This window comes from Ambystoma mexicanum, chromosome 5q (genome assembly GCF_040938575.1).
Source record: "Ambystoma mexicanum isolate Mex_15411 chromosome 5q, UKY_AmexF1_1, whole genome shotgun sequence".
Lineage (NCBI taxonomy): Eukaryota > Metazoa > Chordata > Amphibia > Caudata > Ambystomatidae > Ambystoma > Ambystoma mexicanum.
The window spans coordinates 556,854,385-556,870,873 of record NC_090933.1 but is presented as its reverse complement, the minus strand read 5'-3'; the positions used below and the strand labels follow the sequence as shown (position 1 = coordinate 556,870,873).

The 16,489-nt window shown below is 43.7% G+C and overlaps 1 protein-coding gene across 3 annotated transcripts in view; it reads left to right on the top strand.

The window, feature by feature from the left end:
• The window catches only part of ST18 (ST18 C2H2C-type zinc finger transcription factor), a 683,846-nt gene that overhangs the window by 607,149 nt on the left and 60,208 nt on the right, over window positions 1–16,489 (top strand). For all 3 annotated transcript variants that reach the window (XM_069621036.1, XM_069621037.1, XM_069621035.1), the window contains exons 16-17: window positions 11,184–11,246; window positions 12,293–12,373. In XM_069621036.1, coding sequence (XP_069477137.1) covers window positions 11,184–11,246; window positions 12,293–12,373 — 144 coding nt within the window. The remainder of the gene's footprint in view (window positions 1–11,183; window positions 11,247–12,292; window positions 12,374–16,489) is intronic.

Here is a 16,489-nt window from a genome sequence, read left to right as displayed (position 1 = left end):
CGAGATTAGTACCTTGCCATGAACTTGAATTGCAACATGAATGAGAGGGCTTCGCAGAGAGGAGGACGATGGCAGAAGAATCCATTTGCTAAATGTGGTGGTAAGACTACAGTTGCCCCAGTATTGCCAAGGCCCAATAGGGTTAAGAAGGCTCAGCCTGCAGAGCAGGCACAGACAGCATCCCATGATGAGATACAGGTGAAGGAGAAGGGGCCACCAAAGAAGAGGCACTTCACAGATGATAGGCTAACAATCCTCACTGATTTCATTAGAGAACATCATGGCAGTACCCTTCATGTGACCCAGTAGTGGAGGATGTGGCAGGAGGTCACATATCTCATCAATGCCTGCAGTGTGGAGAGGTGCACAGTGGAAGAGGTCCACAAAACTATGGATGACCTCACGAGGCAGACCAAGGAGAAGCTCAGGAGCAGTTTGGCCTCTGACCTGGCTAGTCGAGGTGGATCATCACATGTTGATGAGCTGACTCAATTTGAAGAGGTTACCAGTGACCTCGTGAGCAGTGAGCAGCTGGTTGACGGGGGAGGAATAGACACCTATGCAGTCAAATCGCGTGAGTGCCATGTGTACATGGTGCATTTGCTTACCACACCGCATATATGAGATGCAATCACATGTAGTAATAGAGTTGGTTGTAGTCCATCCCACCCATCCACTAGTATGTGCACTTCCATTCCATGTTGTTCATCCTGGAAGGTGGATGTCTGAACCATGTTTGCAGTTCGCATTGATCTTATATCACACATCACTGTGTACAGTATTCTTTAGAATCATTGCTATATGTGGCAATGGCCTGCAAGACACATGTCAATGGAAACACAGTAAAATGCATGTGGATTGGGCATTGTCAACACTAATTGTGACTCCTATGGAATAACGACTGTCACTGGCCAATGTCAGAGTCATCCCTTCCTTGGCCCTGATGGCCAGTGGTGATGGATGAGCAACAATGTCAGTGAGAAGTCACATGAGGGTCTGCAGCAGTCTGAGGTTACAGTGGTTGGCAAAAAGATGTTTGATGAGTAATGTTTATTCCACATTCAGTGGTCATGCATGTACACCCTTGTCATATCCATATTGCACTCTCCTCACACATGGTCAAGATGCATGTAAGCATGGGTAATCACTAATAAGGCCTTGGTAAATATGGGCAAGGGAGAGATGGGGCTTTTGGACACAAAGTTTCTGGCATGAATGTTTTGTTGGCATGAGAACATGTGATACTTCCACATAATGCATGTAGGCATAGATGTGGTAGAGGAGGTGTCCGGCAATTTTGCATGGGACTCCATCCATCTACTGTTAGACCTTCCACTATCATACATGTATGTATGGTCACCTAATCCTATATAAACAATAGATCAGGGCAACCACGGTTGTACAAAAACACACACAATATACAATGATTTGGACAAAAAAGTCTTATTGTGTATTACGAAATAGGCGAAAACAGTCACCACAGGTTAATGAACCCAATTCATTCCCTATGGCAGAAACAAATACATCAATTTACATAAATAGACAAATAACAACACTGTTAAATAACTGACAATATATATCCCCTTGTGTATTATATAAGGGTTAGAAATTGGTGTAGAATTAAACAATAAATATTTTGTATCTGGTGTCTGTAGCAGTCACAAACATTCATAAACCGTCGACATGTCTGTGTTGCGGCCTCTAGCAGTTCAACAAGCTATTGTTAACAACAGCCTTCATCAGGACTGAGAATTGATTTCCAGGTTCTTGACAACCTTTTCTGTGATGTGACTCTAAAACATAAATCAAATAAAAAAAACATAGTGTTTATATCCGGGGGAACATGTGTATGGATCTACATTAATAGCTGAGAAGGTGTCCCCAAGGGGAAACTTACCATGCTTCAATAAAAAAAAATAGTCCATAGGCACCCCTCTGCGAGAACGAACATGGCTAAATGACCTGTTCCTTGGGAAGGTACCCATTCGAGACCTACAGACTAATTCATGCTTCAATTTAGTTGCACGGTCTATCGTGACACAGTCATGTTTAGGCTCTGGCCACGTAGTCCTTAGATTTGGACCATGTGTCATATGGCTTCTGATATCCTTGTTGTACCTGTGAGATATATAGAGACACAGGGAGGTCTTTACCACTCGTGTGCTTACACACTGTGTATGCTGCTAATGCATGTAGTTTGGTTGTTACCAAGCACTTAGTTGTTGCCAAACAATTAAAGCTATGTGATGGATTTGCACTCTGTAGATCGTATGTCAATACTTTGTGTGTGCTGCCAAGTTGTTTTAAATTATAGTTGTAAAGCATTCAAATTGTGTGGGGCACAAATCTTACCCGAGTCAGGAGACCGGGACAATGAGATGGTAGCGATTGGGCCCTCTCTCGTACCCGGACCTGCTTGGATTAGTCCTGTGAAAGTACAAATAGAACTAATGAGGCTCGTGTCGGGTGACATGGTATCGGTGGCAAGCCGATTCACGTGTGACCCATCATATACTGCGATCATATCGTATTAGTTCAAAAGTCGGGGTCCGTAGTTCCTCTTACCTCGCTGTTAACGTGTGAGGCTGCAATCCTCACCTGTACTGCGTCTATTGCACGGCTGCTATGTGAGTTGCAGTGAAAAGTAAAATGATGCCGCGTCTGTTGTTGTGACGACGTGTCCTAGTGGCAAATGATGCATCTAGAGGGCTTGCTACTTAGAGTTGCCATCTTGAACGGATGTAAGTGTTCTCATGTGTATAGACCATTGCTAAGTAAGGGTTTAATTCCACCAGAAGGATTCTAAATATACATTCCAGATGCAATCTATATGTGCATTTGATTCAATCTAGATTCTCATGTACGACGGAATCGGTGTTGAGAGTGTGTGTTACTCTTTGAAAATCACAATCTGCTGTGCTCATAGATGCTGTAAGTAGAATGAACATTTATGGCCTCGCGGATGAAGTGAATTGCCCAATGTCCGTGTGGTCACGTCTTGCTAGAAAATGTGTATGTTGGCTTCTGCAGGGGTTCCTAGCAGGGAGGGAGTCCAAAGGTCTGCAAGTGACATGGATTGGATGAACAGTTTACAACACTGGCCGAGATATCTATCTCATGTCACCCACATATACATATAAAAAGATGGTAAAGTAAATATTAAATATTAGCCTTTGGGGCATTAGATGAATGAAGAAATGTTCTTACAAGTGATTAGAACAATAAAGACATCCTCAATCACATTTTTTATACAGTTAACCCTGGGTGCCTAAAATGGTCACCTAATCCTCCAGTCTGTGTCTTGGTGCATGACCCAGTGTGCCCTGACATGACTGCTCAGAGCACTGATTGTGGCCAACCTGTGAAAATCCACATTACAGGATGCCCAGTTAAAATATCTGATGAATGTGTGCCAGAAGAGCCAGGAGATCATGGGCCTAGCAGTAGAGAGTCCTACTTCGAAGATGGATTCTGTGTCTGCAAGTTTGCCTTCTACATCATGGAGTCAGGAGCAGAGGCTGATGTCTGTGAGAGGGTTGTAGACCACCACCCTATGACAGTACACTCACTGTGACAGCCCGGCCTCCAGCATCTGGACTTGGCCACACACACTAGATTTTCTGCCAGACACTTGGAGTAGGAGGAGGAGTTACTGAATGCAAGTGCCCAACGGGTCCAGGTCCTGCAAGAGATGGCCAGGGACATCCATTGACTGTTGGAAAATGTCATCTCCTCCAATACCGTACACAGTGCCAAACTCCATCTCTTGCGGCAGAAGAGGAGAGAGGACACACAACACCAGAGCCAGGCAATTCACAAGGATGATACTACCAATAGGCAATCCCTGCATGAGTGCTTGGCCTCAGGGGAAGCCCTGCGGCAAAAGATGGCCATCTCAAGGCAAACCCTGCATTCAGAGCTCTTGACCTCAGGAAAAAGCCACCGTCACGACAGATTCCTTGAGACAAACTCTGCATGTGGAGATGTTCGCATCATTAGAATTTCACTGTGCAGGCACAGATTCCCCGAGTCAATCTCTACATGAGGGGATCTTGGCTTCATGGACCCTCCACCACCAAGGGATGTCTACCTTGCCGGAAATTCTCAACATGCTGACTCTTCGGCCACTTATGATAGCCATCATCAGGGCCTTGTTGTAATTGGGCCCCTCATGCATGCATCCCTCTCACGTGTGGCCATAGCCAATGAGGACCAGGCTTTGGCACTGCATGGTCAGAGTGCATCATCCTAGGATCCACCACAGCATGTGAGTTCCAACTGAACCATGTGGGTGATGCCAATGGCCATGTCCTCACACACATCCTATCCTCTTGACACCATCATCACCCCTCCTTCATGTACCATGAACCTGTGGATGGAGCATGGATCATTTTCCTCTTATGTTTCTTTCACCTGTCCAAGGTGCACAGTATTGTTGCTGTCCTCCTATTAGGGCCATAGTGCTCTAGAAGTCAGTGACTCAACTACTCATGCTACTGGGCACCTTGTTGACCTGGGCAACTGGGCATGCAGCCATGTTCAGTGGAGTCATTTGACGTGGTGTTGTGGACTGCTCCAGCCTCCCACATACAGGTCTTTTCATTCAACATTGATGTGTATAAGTGCAGTCTGTCCGACAGACTCCTTTAGCTGGTCCAAATTAATGTCCAATGATATTTCAGGTATTTTTCCTCATCCAGTGCCTGCACTCCCTGAGAGTACATCCCAGTCACCCTATTTCCACCAAGTCCCCATTCCCTCTGCTGTACACTGCCCCTCCAAGCACCAATGCAGAGGCCCAGTGTTAGGTGGAGGTGTTGAGGGATTCACAGCACAACAGCAGTGCCACCAGGGAAGGTTGTGCACTGTCATGCATTTTCATGGTTGGTGACATATGCATCCCAATAGTGGCATGATATGGCACACGTAGTATTCAGCATGTCGAATTCCACATGGTGATGATTGGGTGATGGTCACTGTAACTGACAATGTGAGTTGTCCTACATGATTGTGTATGTGCATGTCACCTTGATCACATCCATTGATGTGCTTTGTGTTACTGGTTGCACCTCCACGACTTGCTGCTGGTCTTCTTGGGATGTTCCTGTGCACATATCCTTGGTGAGGGCTGATGCAGTAGCTTCTTTTTTGTGTGGCATTTATTTACACTCCTTCATGCATGTCAGCCTTTCATGCCATCTCCTTAGATTTGTCATGACAAGTAGCCACTCCATGGTCAGAGGTGGACTGACCTATAGGGGACTGAGGAGATTACATGGCAGGCCTCTGCACCCTGGGCCTCTTTTGTGTGGTATTTCAATATGTTCTCATAGGGGAAGGGTTGGCCTTGTTCATAAAGTGTGATATGGGACCACTTTGAGTATTCTCTCCAGGGCCTCTTTTGGTTCCCAGTCCACCCCAGTCCATGATGCATAGGCATGCAACACAGGAGACTCTCAAAATTCATGTCACTGGGTGATCCGGGTGACAAGTATGCATGTGGATGATGTGTTGAGTATGCACTGCATTGCTGGTAAGGTGAAGTCGGGGGAGGCCAATATATATTTATCATGTGTCATGTGTCATGTTGCTGCTGAGTACCCATTGATCTGATTACAAACTGTTGAAGGTGAAGGGTGTGTGACCGTATATGATTATTTTCTGTTTTTTTATTCGGTAAGTGGCTACTTTGCTTTCTGGGTTATTTTGAGGGCATCGTCATGATTGCACATGGGACATTTTGAGGTTATCAGAGACATGTATGAGCAAGGGATGGGTGGCTATCTGTTGATTTTCCCAATTGCAGGAGCACATGCATGACAGAGGTGAGGGGAGGTGAGCTGGCCCAGCATCAATTGTGCACAGGGATCCGACCTCAAGATATCAGTCAGTTGAGCCATTATTTTGCACAGGATGCATGCGAGTCAGGGGAGCAAATGTAATGGAGACATGAGGCCAGGGTCTGGGTTTGCTTTATTTGGAATTCTGGGTCAGTGACATGGAAACTTTAATTTCCACTTGAAATGACTGTGGCAGTTTCATTTTATGTGATGGATGTCGATGGGGTGGCATTTTACTTCTTATGTTAGGGGGCAGACACTGTTTGCCAATCCCAGACACTCATTCTCAGGGTGTTATCATGGGCAAGCTGGATTGGCCCGATTGCATTATTGAAGGCCATTAGGAATGTGGTTTTACTGTGGGTGTTCCACAGGAGTTGCAATTCATTTGAATTATGTTTGTACTGCTTGGTTGCATGTGCCCTGTCCATGTGCCCTTTGGCCTGCTAAGGGAATGGGTGGTGCCTGTGGATGAGGGTGGTGGCTCTCCTGCAGTTCTGCTGCTATGCCATGACGTGTGGCAATATTATGCAGGACACAACATGCCAGGAGATTTTGCATACTACAGGGGGTGCATATAGCAATATGCCACCTGAGTGTTCAAGGATGCGGAAGCGTGACTTGAGCACTCCGAATATGCACCCCACTATTTCCCTAGTGGCTATGTGAGCTATGTTGTGGCATGCCTCACCTGGGGTGGATGGATTCCTTATCGGTATTAACAGGAATGGTGAGAGCAGGTAGGCACTGTCCCCTGCAAAGTACAAAATGGTTATTAATTGCATGTACTGTCATTTTTGGAGTCCCTATGTGTCATGTGACTGCTTGTTTGTGCGGGGCAGTTGATACTCACCCACAAGCCAGGTGTTTCCAAAGGTTCCCGATGCAAGAGCCTGGTGTATGGGGGAATGGCAGACAATGTAGCTATCATGCGTGCATCCTGGGTAATTGGCATTCACATGCATGATATGTCCCTTGCCATCTCAAATCACCTGCCCATGATGGAATGTCAATGTTTCCTGTTAAGATATACCTGCTCAGTCTCTTGGGAAGGGGAGGGGTTGAAGTGCTACATGAGTGCAGTCGATGGCTCCCAGGACCCAGGTAAAGAACAACTGCATAGAATTCCTGGCACCCTCTCTGCCTTAACTGTAGTGTGTCTGGCATGTAAATGTGCCTATACACACGTGCTAGGATGAAGGTCAAGACCTGTGGCAGCTTGATTGTGTGGGCGGTGATATACCCCCAACAATGGCTGTCATATGCTGAAATGATCCAGTGGCCAGGAAGTGTTAGACTGATAGCACTTTGATCAGAGGTGTCACAGCCTGTGAGCACATGGTGGGTGATACCAGGTCATTCTCCCACTCCCGACTACGTCTAGGATGACATGGGGAGGCAAGCAGTATCATCCATACACTTCCTCATGTGGCATTCCAAATAAAGTTGTTTTTAGGTGGAAGATTCTGCCCTTACTTCTCCAATTCCATGTAGTAATATGTGTGCTGGCAATGCAGGGTCTGGCATTGTGACATTCGTCTGTTCATTGGGGTTGCATAGCACAATTTATGTGTGGGCTTTCATTGCACTTTGTGCTTGGCGGCAGGTGGTGGCGTGTGTGTTCTCCTTTGGAATCACAGTGATAGCGCAATAGTTTATGTGAATAGGATTTACTTAGCGCTTGATAGGGTGTGTTGGTTGTTTGTGTGGTGCCTACCTCTCCACACCCCTTTTCTTTCTCAATTTCCTGATTTAATGAAGATTTTGCATGGTTCGCCCACTATTTTGTTCTTTGTGCTGGCCCTTCCTATACTTTGCGCTCAGTGTTGCGCAAAGCGCACCTGCATTGTGCTAAGTGGGCAGTACCAGCGCAAATTCTGATCTGGTAATCGGCAATACCCATTTAGCATGGCACAAAGTGTACGTTTGCCGCAAGAAGTCACATTGTGTCACTCCAAACCTTTTGCAACATAGGCCCAATATGTAGTCATGGGACCTCATTACGAGTATGGCGGTAGGGGGTTAACGGCACCGGTAAGGATGCAGGTGCCGTTAACCCCCTACCGCCGCATTCCGAGGTCCCTTAGCGGGTCCCACTAAGGCTGGCTGGTTTTACCACCCGCCCTTAGCGGGAGCCCCAGGCCTGTTATTAGCTCCTTTCCCATTCCCATTGAGCCCTATGGTGGCTCGAATGGGAATGGGGAATGGTTTTCAGAATGTGGACTTACCGGGTTCTCCAAGGTTGGAATGACCCAGTAAATCCCCATTCCGACTACTCAGACACACTTTTGGAGGCAGCCATGGCGCTATTAGCACCATGGCTACCTCCAAATTTGTAATGAGGCCCACTGTGTTCACAATTGTGAACATTCGCTAGTATTTCACTCAATCAACTCCTCTTGTTCAGAACTCCTATAATCCAGTCCTATACTCCAGCATGGATCTGCCTGTGTATTGTCTTGGAACACCGGGTGCCCTAAGACTTTGGGGGTCTTTAGACAAGTATGGCAATGAGGGAATACAAATTTGTTTAGTATTACTGGATCCCTGTTGTTTTCACTGAGCAGTCTCTTTTAATTGTACCCAATGTGTCGCTATCAGATCTAAAATTGCATTCTTTCATATGAACTATGGTATTAGATGGGTGTGCAAGACTTCCACAGTGAGTCCAGGACATCCTTGATTCACAGTGTCAATGGGCCTCATTCCAAGTTGCGCGGTAAGGGATACCGAGCACCGGTAAGGAGACCGGTGCCGGTAATCCCTTACTGCCAAATTCCGAGGCCCCTTAGCGGAAACCGTAAGGAACGTGTGGTCTGACCACACGTCCCTTACGGGTCCCGCTAAGGGACCAGGGCCCTATGAGGGCTCAAATGGGAATGGGAATGGTTTGTTCAATGGGGATTTACCGGTCCCTCCAGGGTCGGAAAGCACCGGTAAATCCCCATTGAATAAGACCGGACTCGGACACGGTATGGGAGGCAGCCATGGTGCTAACAGCACCATGGCTACCACCCATCTCATAATGACCCCCAATATCTTAAAACACATTCTGGAATAGTGTAGTGTGTAAGATTTAGTATTAACAGTGCTCAATGTTCTTTGTACTAAGCATCATGTGACCCGTGATCGTCACTAACTACACGAGTTTACTATCCAAGAACATCCACTGACAATGACTAGAGGAGTTTCAACTGTTTGCAGTCGACACTCTACTTCATCTAGTTGTCAAATATGTCTGATAATGCCTCAACTACATTTCAGTGAATAGCTGAAATCCAGAATTCAATAAAGCCTATGAGCCTCATTATGAGGTTCGCGGAACGTGTTAACGGGCTCCGTTAATGGAGGCGGACCTGTTAAACCCGTCTCGCGAAATTACGAGGTCCCCTCGCGAGACCCGGTAAGGATGCCTGGCAAAACCAGGTGTCGTTACTGGGTCCCGTGAGGGGAAGAGGGAGCAAACAACGGCCCGCTCGTAATCGGCCCGTTGTTAGCTCCCATTCCCATTGAGCCCTATGGGGGCTCAGATGGGAATGGGGAAGGCCTGGGCCTGGGTTCCCAGAGGGAGGAATTACTGGTCCCTCCGTACTCGGAATGGCCCGGTAATTTCCATTCTGGGAACCCGGTAAAGGAGCCGGTTTGGCGGCAGCCATGGAGCTGATAGCTCCATGGCTGCCGCCAAACTCGTAATGAGGCCCAATGTATGTACTGACGTCACTATAACTGGGAAATCTGATACGGTCCTATGTCCTCTGTGCAGGTAGGTGAGTGCATGGTACCACCTGGTCTCAACTATGTTCTCCACTATGAAACATCCGCCATAGAATAAAGAGATCCAACCAAGAAATCCTTAAATGTCTTACTTGGAACCACGTTAAAGAATAGCCGATAAGATTTAAAGTACTTTACATTTTGCATACACCAATATCTGTTATCTGCCCCCTTTTCTTCGGGATAGCTTTGTCCATACAGAACACAACTTTCTTTCTTCAGAGGACTAGGAATAAGGTACTCCCTAATTTCTGAATGTTTTTGAGAGAAGAACCCTTTTTGTCGAGGGTGTCAGGTTATTGACAGTGGCCCAAGTGGGCGGGAACGGTTGGGAGCATTGGTCCTCTACTTTTTTGAATTACGTTTAACTGTTCCTGTACTTTTCATTTTAAAAAGAAACCATTCCGGAATGGCTTAGTTCCCTTAAGCAACAGGTGCAATTGTTTGGAGGTTTGGGTTGTGCGTGAGAAGGGCATGGCGATGGGGTTGGAGGAAATTGGGGCAGGCCAGCAGGGAATATAGTTACACTACTTTTTTCGTATACTTCGAGCAGTGGTTACTTAGTTATTTTCCCATATACATACTCTGAGAACAGATCCTATATATTCAACCAAACCTATTCAGTATTACACACTGTACGAGCACTCCTGGAGCCACTACAGGAATCACTTTTTTACAGGATCGAATTTAATACTTGAAGGTATCTCTGTGTTTATTGTCCAAGTCTGCAAAAGGTGTTCTGTAAAAATAGTACAGTTTTCAATTATCAGCATTTTAAAAAGGTTTTCGGCAAGGACCGGTGCTTTAAATATGCAGGTGCTTGCAGGTCCTGAGTACCTACATTTAGAAAGACTTTGGGCCCGATTTACAGAATGTATAGTGTGGTGCAAAGTGACTTTCCCACAAACACCCTGATTTACAGAACAGTGTAAAGTTCATTTTTCCAGTGCAAAGTCAAGTTGCACTGCAAAAATACACTTTGCATGGAAAAAATAAACTTTCCACTGTTCTGTAAATCACTTTGCACTGAAAAAGTACTCTTTGCACTGTGCTAAATGGGCCCAAATCACTGTGAAAAGAGTACTTTTTCGGTGCAAACTGTTCTGTAAATCAGGGTGTTGGTTGGCAGGGCAGTCACTTTGCTCCAGAACAAAGTCACTTTGCACGGCGCTAGAAATTCTGTAAATCGGTCCCTTGGTACGAGCACTTCTCAGCAGAAGCCAATACTTTTAATGGAGGAGTGCCTCATCAGTAAGCAGGTAGTCTGGGATTGTGAGTACCTGCACCTCTGCATATCCATTTAAAGCACTAGCCAGGACTGGTGAGGGTTTGTTTTTATTTCTTTTTTTAAACTCACTAAGGCATTCTTACTGCACTTTTCAGAGTCTACGCTTCTTGTCATCATAGTTGGATACTACAGGCAACAACAGCTTCCAGCGACACGGAAGGCTTTCTTTGTTTGGCTTAATAATGGCAGCCTTTTCAACAAAGATGTAGTCATCTGGTGCGATTTGTTGACAGAACCCCATTTAAAAGTCCTATCTTCATTTTCTTTGTGTTTGCTTTTAGGTGCCCAACACCTGGCTGCGACGGCTCGGGTCACGTGACTGGAAACTACGCTTCGCACAGAAGGTAGGATTAACAAAGCTGTTGTTTGATAGAGGCGCTTTGCATGGCAACTGCATCGAAGGTGTCAAGGTGATGTGTGTGGGGGGAGGGGTGCCCGGCTTTAGTTCAATAACCAAATGAAGTTGCAAATTCACACCGAGTAACTAGCAAAATAGGAGTGGGTGGAAAGAAAAGCTGAACGGTACGAATAGTGAGTGCCCTGTAAGCATATTCGAATTAGCGGCCTTCAAAGCAATTACTTCTCTTTAAATACATTTACACCAAGTAAAAAGACACAAACACGCGCACAAACACATACACAAAATAGGAGGGGAATTGTAGTACGGTTAGCATCAGATGGAAATTAAAAAGGAGGTTCTGAAGTCCCGCACCATCCCACCCGCTGTTTTGCACCAACTAAACCTTTGCAAAATAATAAATTGAACATGCACCGCGATGAAGTGCACTGAGGAAAATAGATAGGCTCCATCTAGATCATTCTGACGAATGCTGTGTAACTGCAATCTAACAATCATTCTAGGGCTTCTTTTACCAAATCTCTGGGCTGCAAATTAAAAAGAACGGTGGTCAAAGCGGGTGTAAAGTTTTGCTTCTGCTTTAATCCAATGCCTTGCACTCCGTTGGATTTTCTAGATGTTTGCAGGTGGAGTGGGATTACTGTGTCCATCAGCATTAATTGACCCGCGTGCAAAAACCTATTGCTTTTCAACCGCCATGTAATCTTCATGTTGGCAGGAAATCATTGGATTCCTACATCTGCCTGTTTTTAGAATTCGATAAAAGTAGGCCGATTCCATAGGGATATATTGTAAATGTCTCCCCGAAGCTTAAATTGTTGAAAGCATATACACTGTTTGCACTGCAAACTGGCTGCAAAAAAAAAAATCATGTTAAACTGTTTCTGCCAGGTTTAATTAACTTTGTTCACTTCGTAGTGCAAATGACAAAAAGTGTCACTGGTAGGACCAAAGTTCACAAAAGTGTGCCTGGAATCTGAAAGATAGTTTGTGATCGTGAAACTTCAATCTCATTCTTTTTACTTCTTTCAGCTTGTCAGGCTGCCCTCATGCCCGAAAAAGTGGTATCAAAATGACTCCGACCAAGGAAGAAAAAGAAGACCCAGAACTTAAGTAAGTGTAAGGGGGGCTTAGTCAGCATAATGACAGAATGAACCTATTACCCATAAAATACTAAATGAGAGCCTCTGGGTAAATTGAATGGGCTTGATTACCCTTGTTTGACTTTGATATTCCGATTTCAAGCAGGTGACTTTCCATAGAGTTTTTTTCTTTTTTAAATGGGTTCCCTTCACTGAAACAGGACACAATTAAGTTGTTTTTGTAACTCTTAAAGAAGTAAAGTGCCGGGGTTAACGAGTTGCGGTCAGGTGAAATAGCAAGCCAATAAATGGCCTGGAATAAAAATCTTCATTTGAGACCTTGTTTAGTTTATCACTATGAAGGTTCGGAAAACCCTTAGGCCATTTGGGACTATGTGACCAATGTATACATTCCTTTGAATAAAGTGTACTGAGCTACTCAAAGACAATGGTCCCATTATGAGCTTGGGCAGCATATTGCTGGACATGATTGTGGGGATTAATCAAAGCCCCCAAATAAACTGAAGGGCCACGGGAAGCATAGCCTGACAGCTTTCATCAAAGAAAATAAGAAAAACCTTCACACAAACTGGGCTTCTTAAGGCAGACTGTGGAGGATTCTGCATGTAACACAAGGATGTGCTATGTGAAAATGCTTACCTGTCATTTCAAAAAGAACAGCAGCATTTTAGTTCACAGTGGCAGAAGAAATGCAAAGGCCCCTTTCACGTGAAAAGCAGGATTTTCAAACCTTGATACCAAAATGACTTTGTATGGGCATTAATGCAGGACTTGAGAAAATGTACCCCTGCTAAAATAAAGATGTCAGGGAAAAGACATGGTGTGTGTTGACAAAAAGTTATGTAAATTATGCTTCACATGAACATTACTGGCAAACATTTGAAAAGAAAAGCCCTTTTTGTTTCCAGGGGTTTCCATGAAAAAGTTCATGTAGGCCTGAAACAGACCCTTTTGCTTGCTGTGGGGCAAACACCACACAGGACTGACCCACTGAAGACTGGCTGGCATCCCAACTGTTTACAACTGCAATAAAGTGTGGCTGCTAAAATGTGTTGAAAACAGACTTTCCTAGACTTGTTGTCTCTGAAAGTTCATTTCTGTGCACAGCAAATGGCTCTGGCTGGTTCATGACTGGAATGTGGGGAGAGGGATTTCTGTGTTCTCAAGGCCTCCCAAGTGTTTCTGACTAGCAGCTACCAACTTCAAACAACAGAGAGACTAATTAAAAAAACTCTGTTCGCAGGCTGCCCCAGAGAGGCAAATGGTGCTGGGGACAGGAGGGCTCCAATTTGTATAACCTAAAGATCTCCTATTCATTTAAACGCACTATTATCAGTTAGGCATTCTACTCAGCAACCATAAGTGATACTTCCTTTATTGGTGTGTCTTTCTTTGGTCATTTCCAGGTGATTTTGTTGAAATAAAGTTCAGCCACCTGCGTCTTAGCAAATTGTAATGGTGAGCTAAAAGATGTTCCTGGCTGCTATGAACATGTCCCGGATTTAAGACTTGACGAACTGGTGGGAGGTGAAATTGGGTGTGTGGGGAATAAATTGCATGTTCCTAATGATTATGATTTTTGTAAAAACTGCAGAAAATTGCATAAATGGCCATGCAACTTGGTGAGGACCCAGCTGTTGTTTTATTAAATCCCCCATGATTAGTTGAAGCGATATATATATATATATATATATATATATATATACATATATATATATATATATATATATATATATATATATATATATATATTGAATTCCTGAGGTTTTTCGGTTTTACTTAACCATAACAAACGTTTTTCATTGAATTTCATCGTATTCTTTTTTGTACAACTTAACCATAACGTCACTTTAACAAAGTGTTTTCATTGAATATATATATACGATTATGATTTTTGTAAAAACTGTAACTGGGTCCGCACCAAGTTGCATGGCCGTTTGGCAATTTTCTGCCGTTTTTACAAAAATCATGATCGTATATATATTCAATGAAAACACTTTGTTAAAGGGACTTTATGGGTAAATTGCACTTATATAAGTTGCACTTATAAAAAACAATGAAATTCAATGAAAAACTTTGTTATGGTAAAGTAAAACCGAAAAACCTTAGCAGTTCACCAGTTATGGTAAGCTAAGCAACCATTACTTGCACCACCACTGTGTACTGCTAAGACTAACACCCAGGACATCAAAGATGACATCACAAATATTATTGATGGCATCACATATCTGGGCCATTTGTTTTTGTTCACTCACATATCTAGGCCAAGGTGTTTTGTTCACTGACAGTCAAAATATTAAAATTCAAAAGGTGCTATATATCTAGATGTTAACCTTGTATATTTTTAAAGTACTTTCCTTAGGGTTTGATCTCAGCTCATGGTGCACATACATGGGGCAACAAGCAGGCATCAAACACACAATGTATTTGTATAAATGTAGATGAACTTCAATGTTATTAACATTTTCTGGTGATGCTGTTTCTTTCTTCCTTACTTTAGTTTCCCTATGTGTGCCTCTGATTTGTATGCATTGGGGGTCTTTGTATGTATTGTTTGTACTAGCAAAAGTGTGTAGTAAGTCTTGAATTGTTAGCTAGTTACAACATGTTTAACTTTACTCAAAACTCTGATAAGGTAGCATTCATTATTTTACTATCCAAAATGACAAGATTATAAATATTGTACTTTTATGGTACTTGCTGCAGCCATTGCCTATATTTATGTATGATTAGGTACCTGTATTAACAACACTCCAATATAATGTTTTGTTTAGATGAGTACATTCTTTAATAGATTAACTAGTTCATGATAGGTCTCTCGATCACCCCTGACATCTCGTTAACAAAATTATAAACACAACCCTGTGTAGGGACTTTTCATCAAAATTATTGACATATGTGATGTCATCAGTGATGTAATCAATGGCATTTGTGATGTCATCTTTGATGAACTGGGTGTTAGTCTTATCAGTGCACGGTGGTGGCATGAGTTATGGTTGCTTAGCTTACCATCACTGGCGAATTTCTGAGGTTTATCGGTTTTACTTCTAACCAGAATGTCCCTTTAACAACGTGTTTTCACTGAATTTCATTGATTTGTATTAGTGCAACTTCACCATAATGTCCCTTTAACAATGTTTTTTCAGTGAATTTCATAGGGTTTTATTAGTGCAACTTAAACATTTTTTCAGTAAATTTCATAAGTATATATTAGTGCAACCTAACCACAATGTCCCTATAACAAAGTTGTTTCTGTGAATTTCATGGGTTTTTACCAGTGTATGCTAATTTCCTACAACTTATTAACATCATACTTACAATATAGCAACATTGTTGTCCAATTTACAAAGTGTTACCTTAAAACTCTGCCATTCCCCAACTTCTAGCATAATTTTTAACACTTCTATAGACTTTTTGCAACTTTTTCTGCTGACGTCATCGCAGACTTTCTGGACCATGTCACATGACCACACATGCGTGGCATAATGATGTGTGCATGAACGCGTCCGCTGTTCGCGATTGGGTCCGTGCTTCGTGGCCAGTTTGGAGCTACACTGTCTGCTGATCTAGCAACTTTCAAGCTCAAAATGTACCCTTGGACAGCTCCTACACTTATTCTTACTCATTATCCATTAACAATCTAGTACAGAGCACATACTTGGAACTATTAGCAAATCTGCTATTTATTTTAAAAATGGCATCAGCTATTGCCATCCTTCCTCCCCAAGAGCCCCCACCACTTCCACAACCAGCTGGAGGACCTACACAAAAAAAAGTGCAGTAGTTCCAAACACAATGAAGAGGACCAAGAAAATGAGGTAGAGGAAGTGCCTACCTCTATCACCCACAGAGAATCATGGGTGTGGCAGTTCTTTACCACTTTTAGGAATGTACCAAAGGCTAAAGCTGCCAAAGTGAATTGCACTGAGTGCAACTTTGTACTCAGTCGCGGACTACCTGGACAGTACTCCTATGGGACCACCTCCATGCTCCACCACACCCAATCCAACCACTGCAATGCTCTCAGAAAGGTTGTTCCTTTCTTAGCAAAGTACTAGGTTGTCTTCCTCCACCTTATCTTCCTCAACCAATACTGTAAAAACACTGCCTACATATGTGGGACACA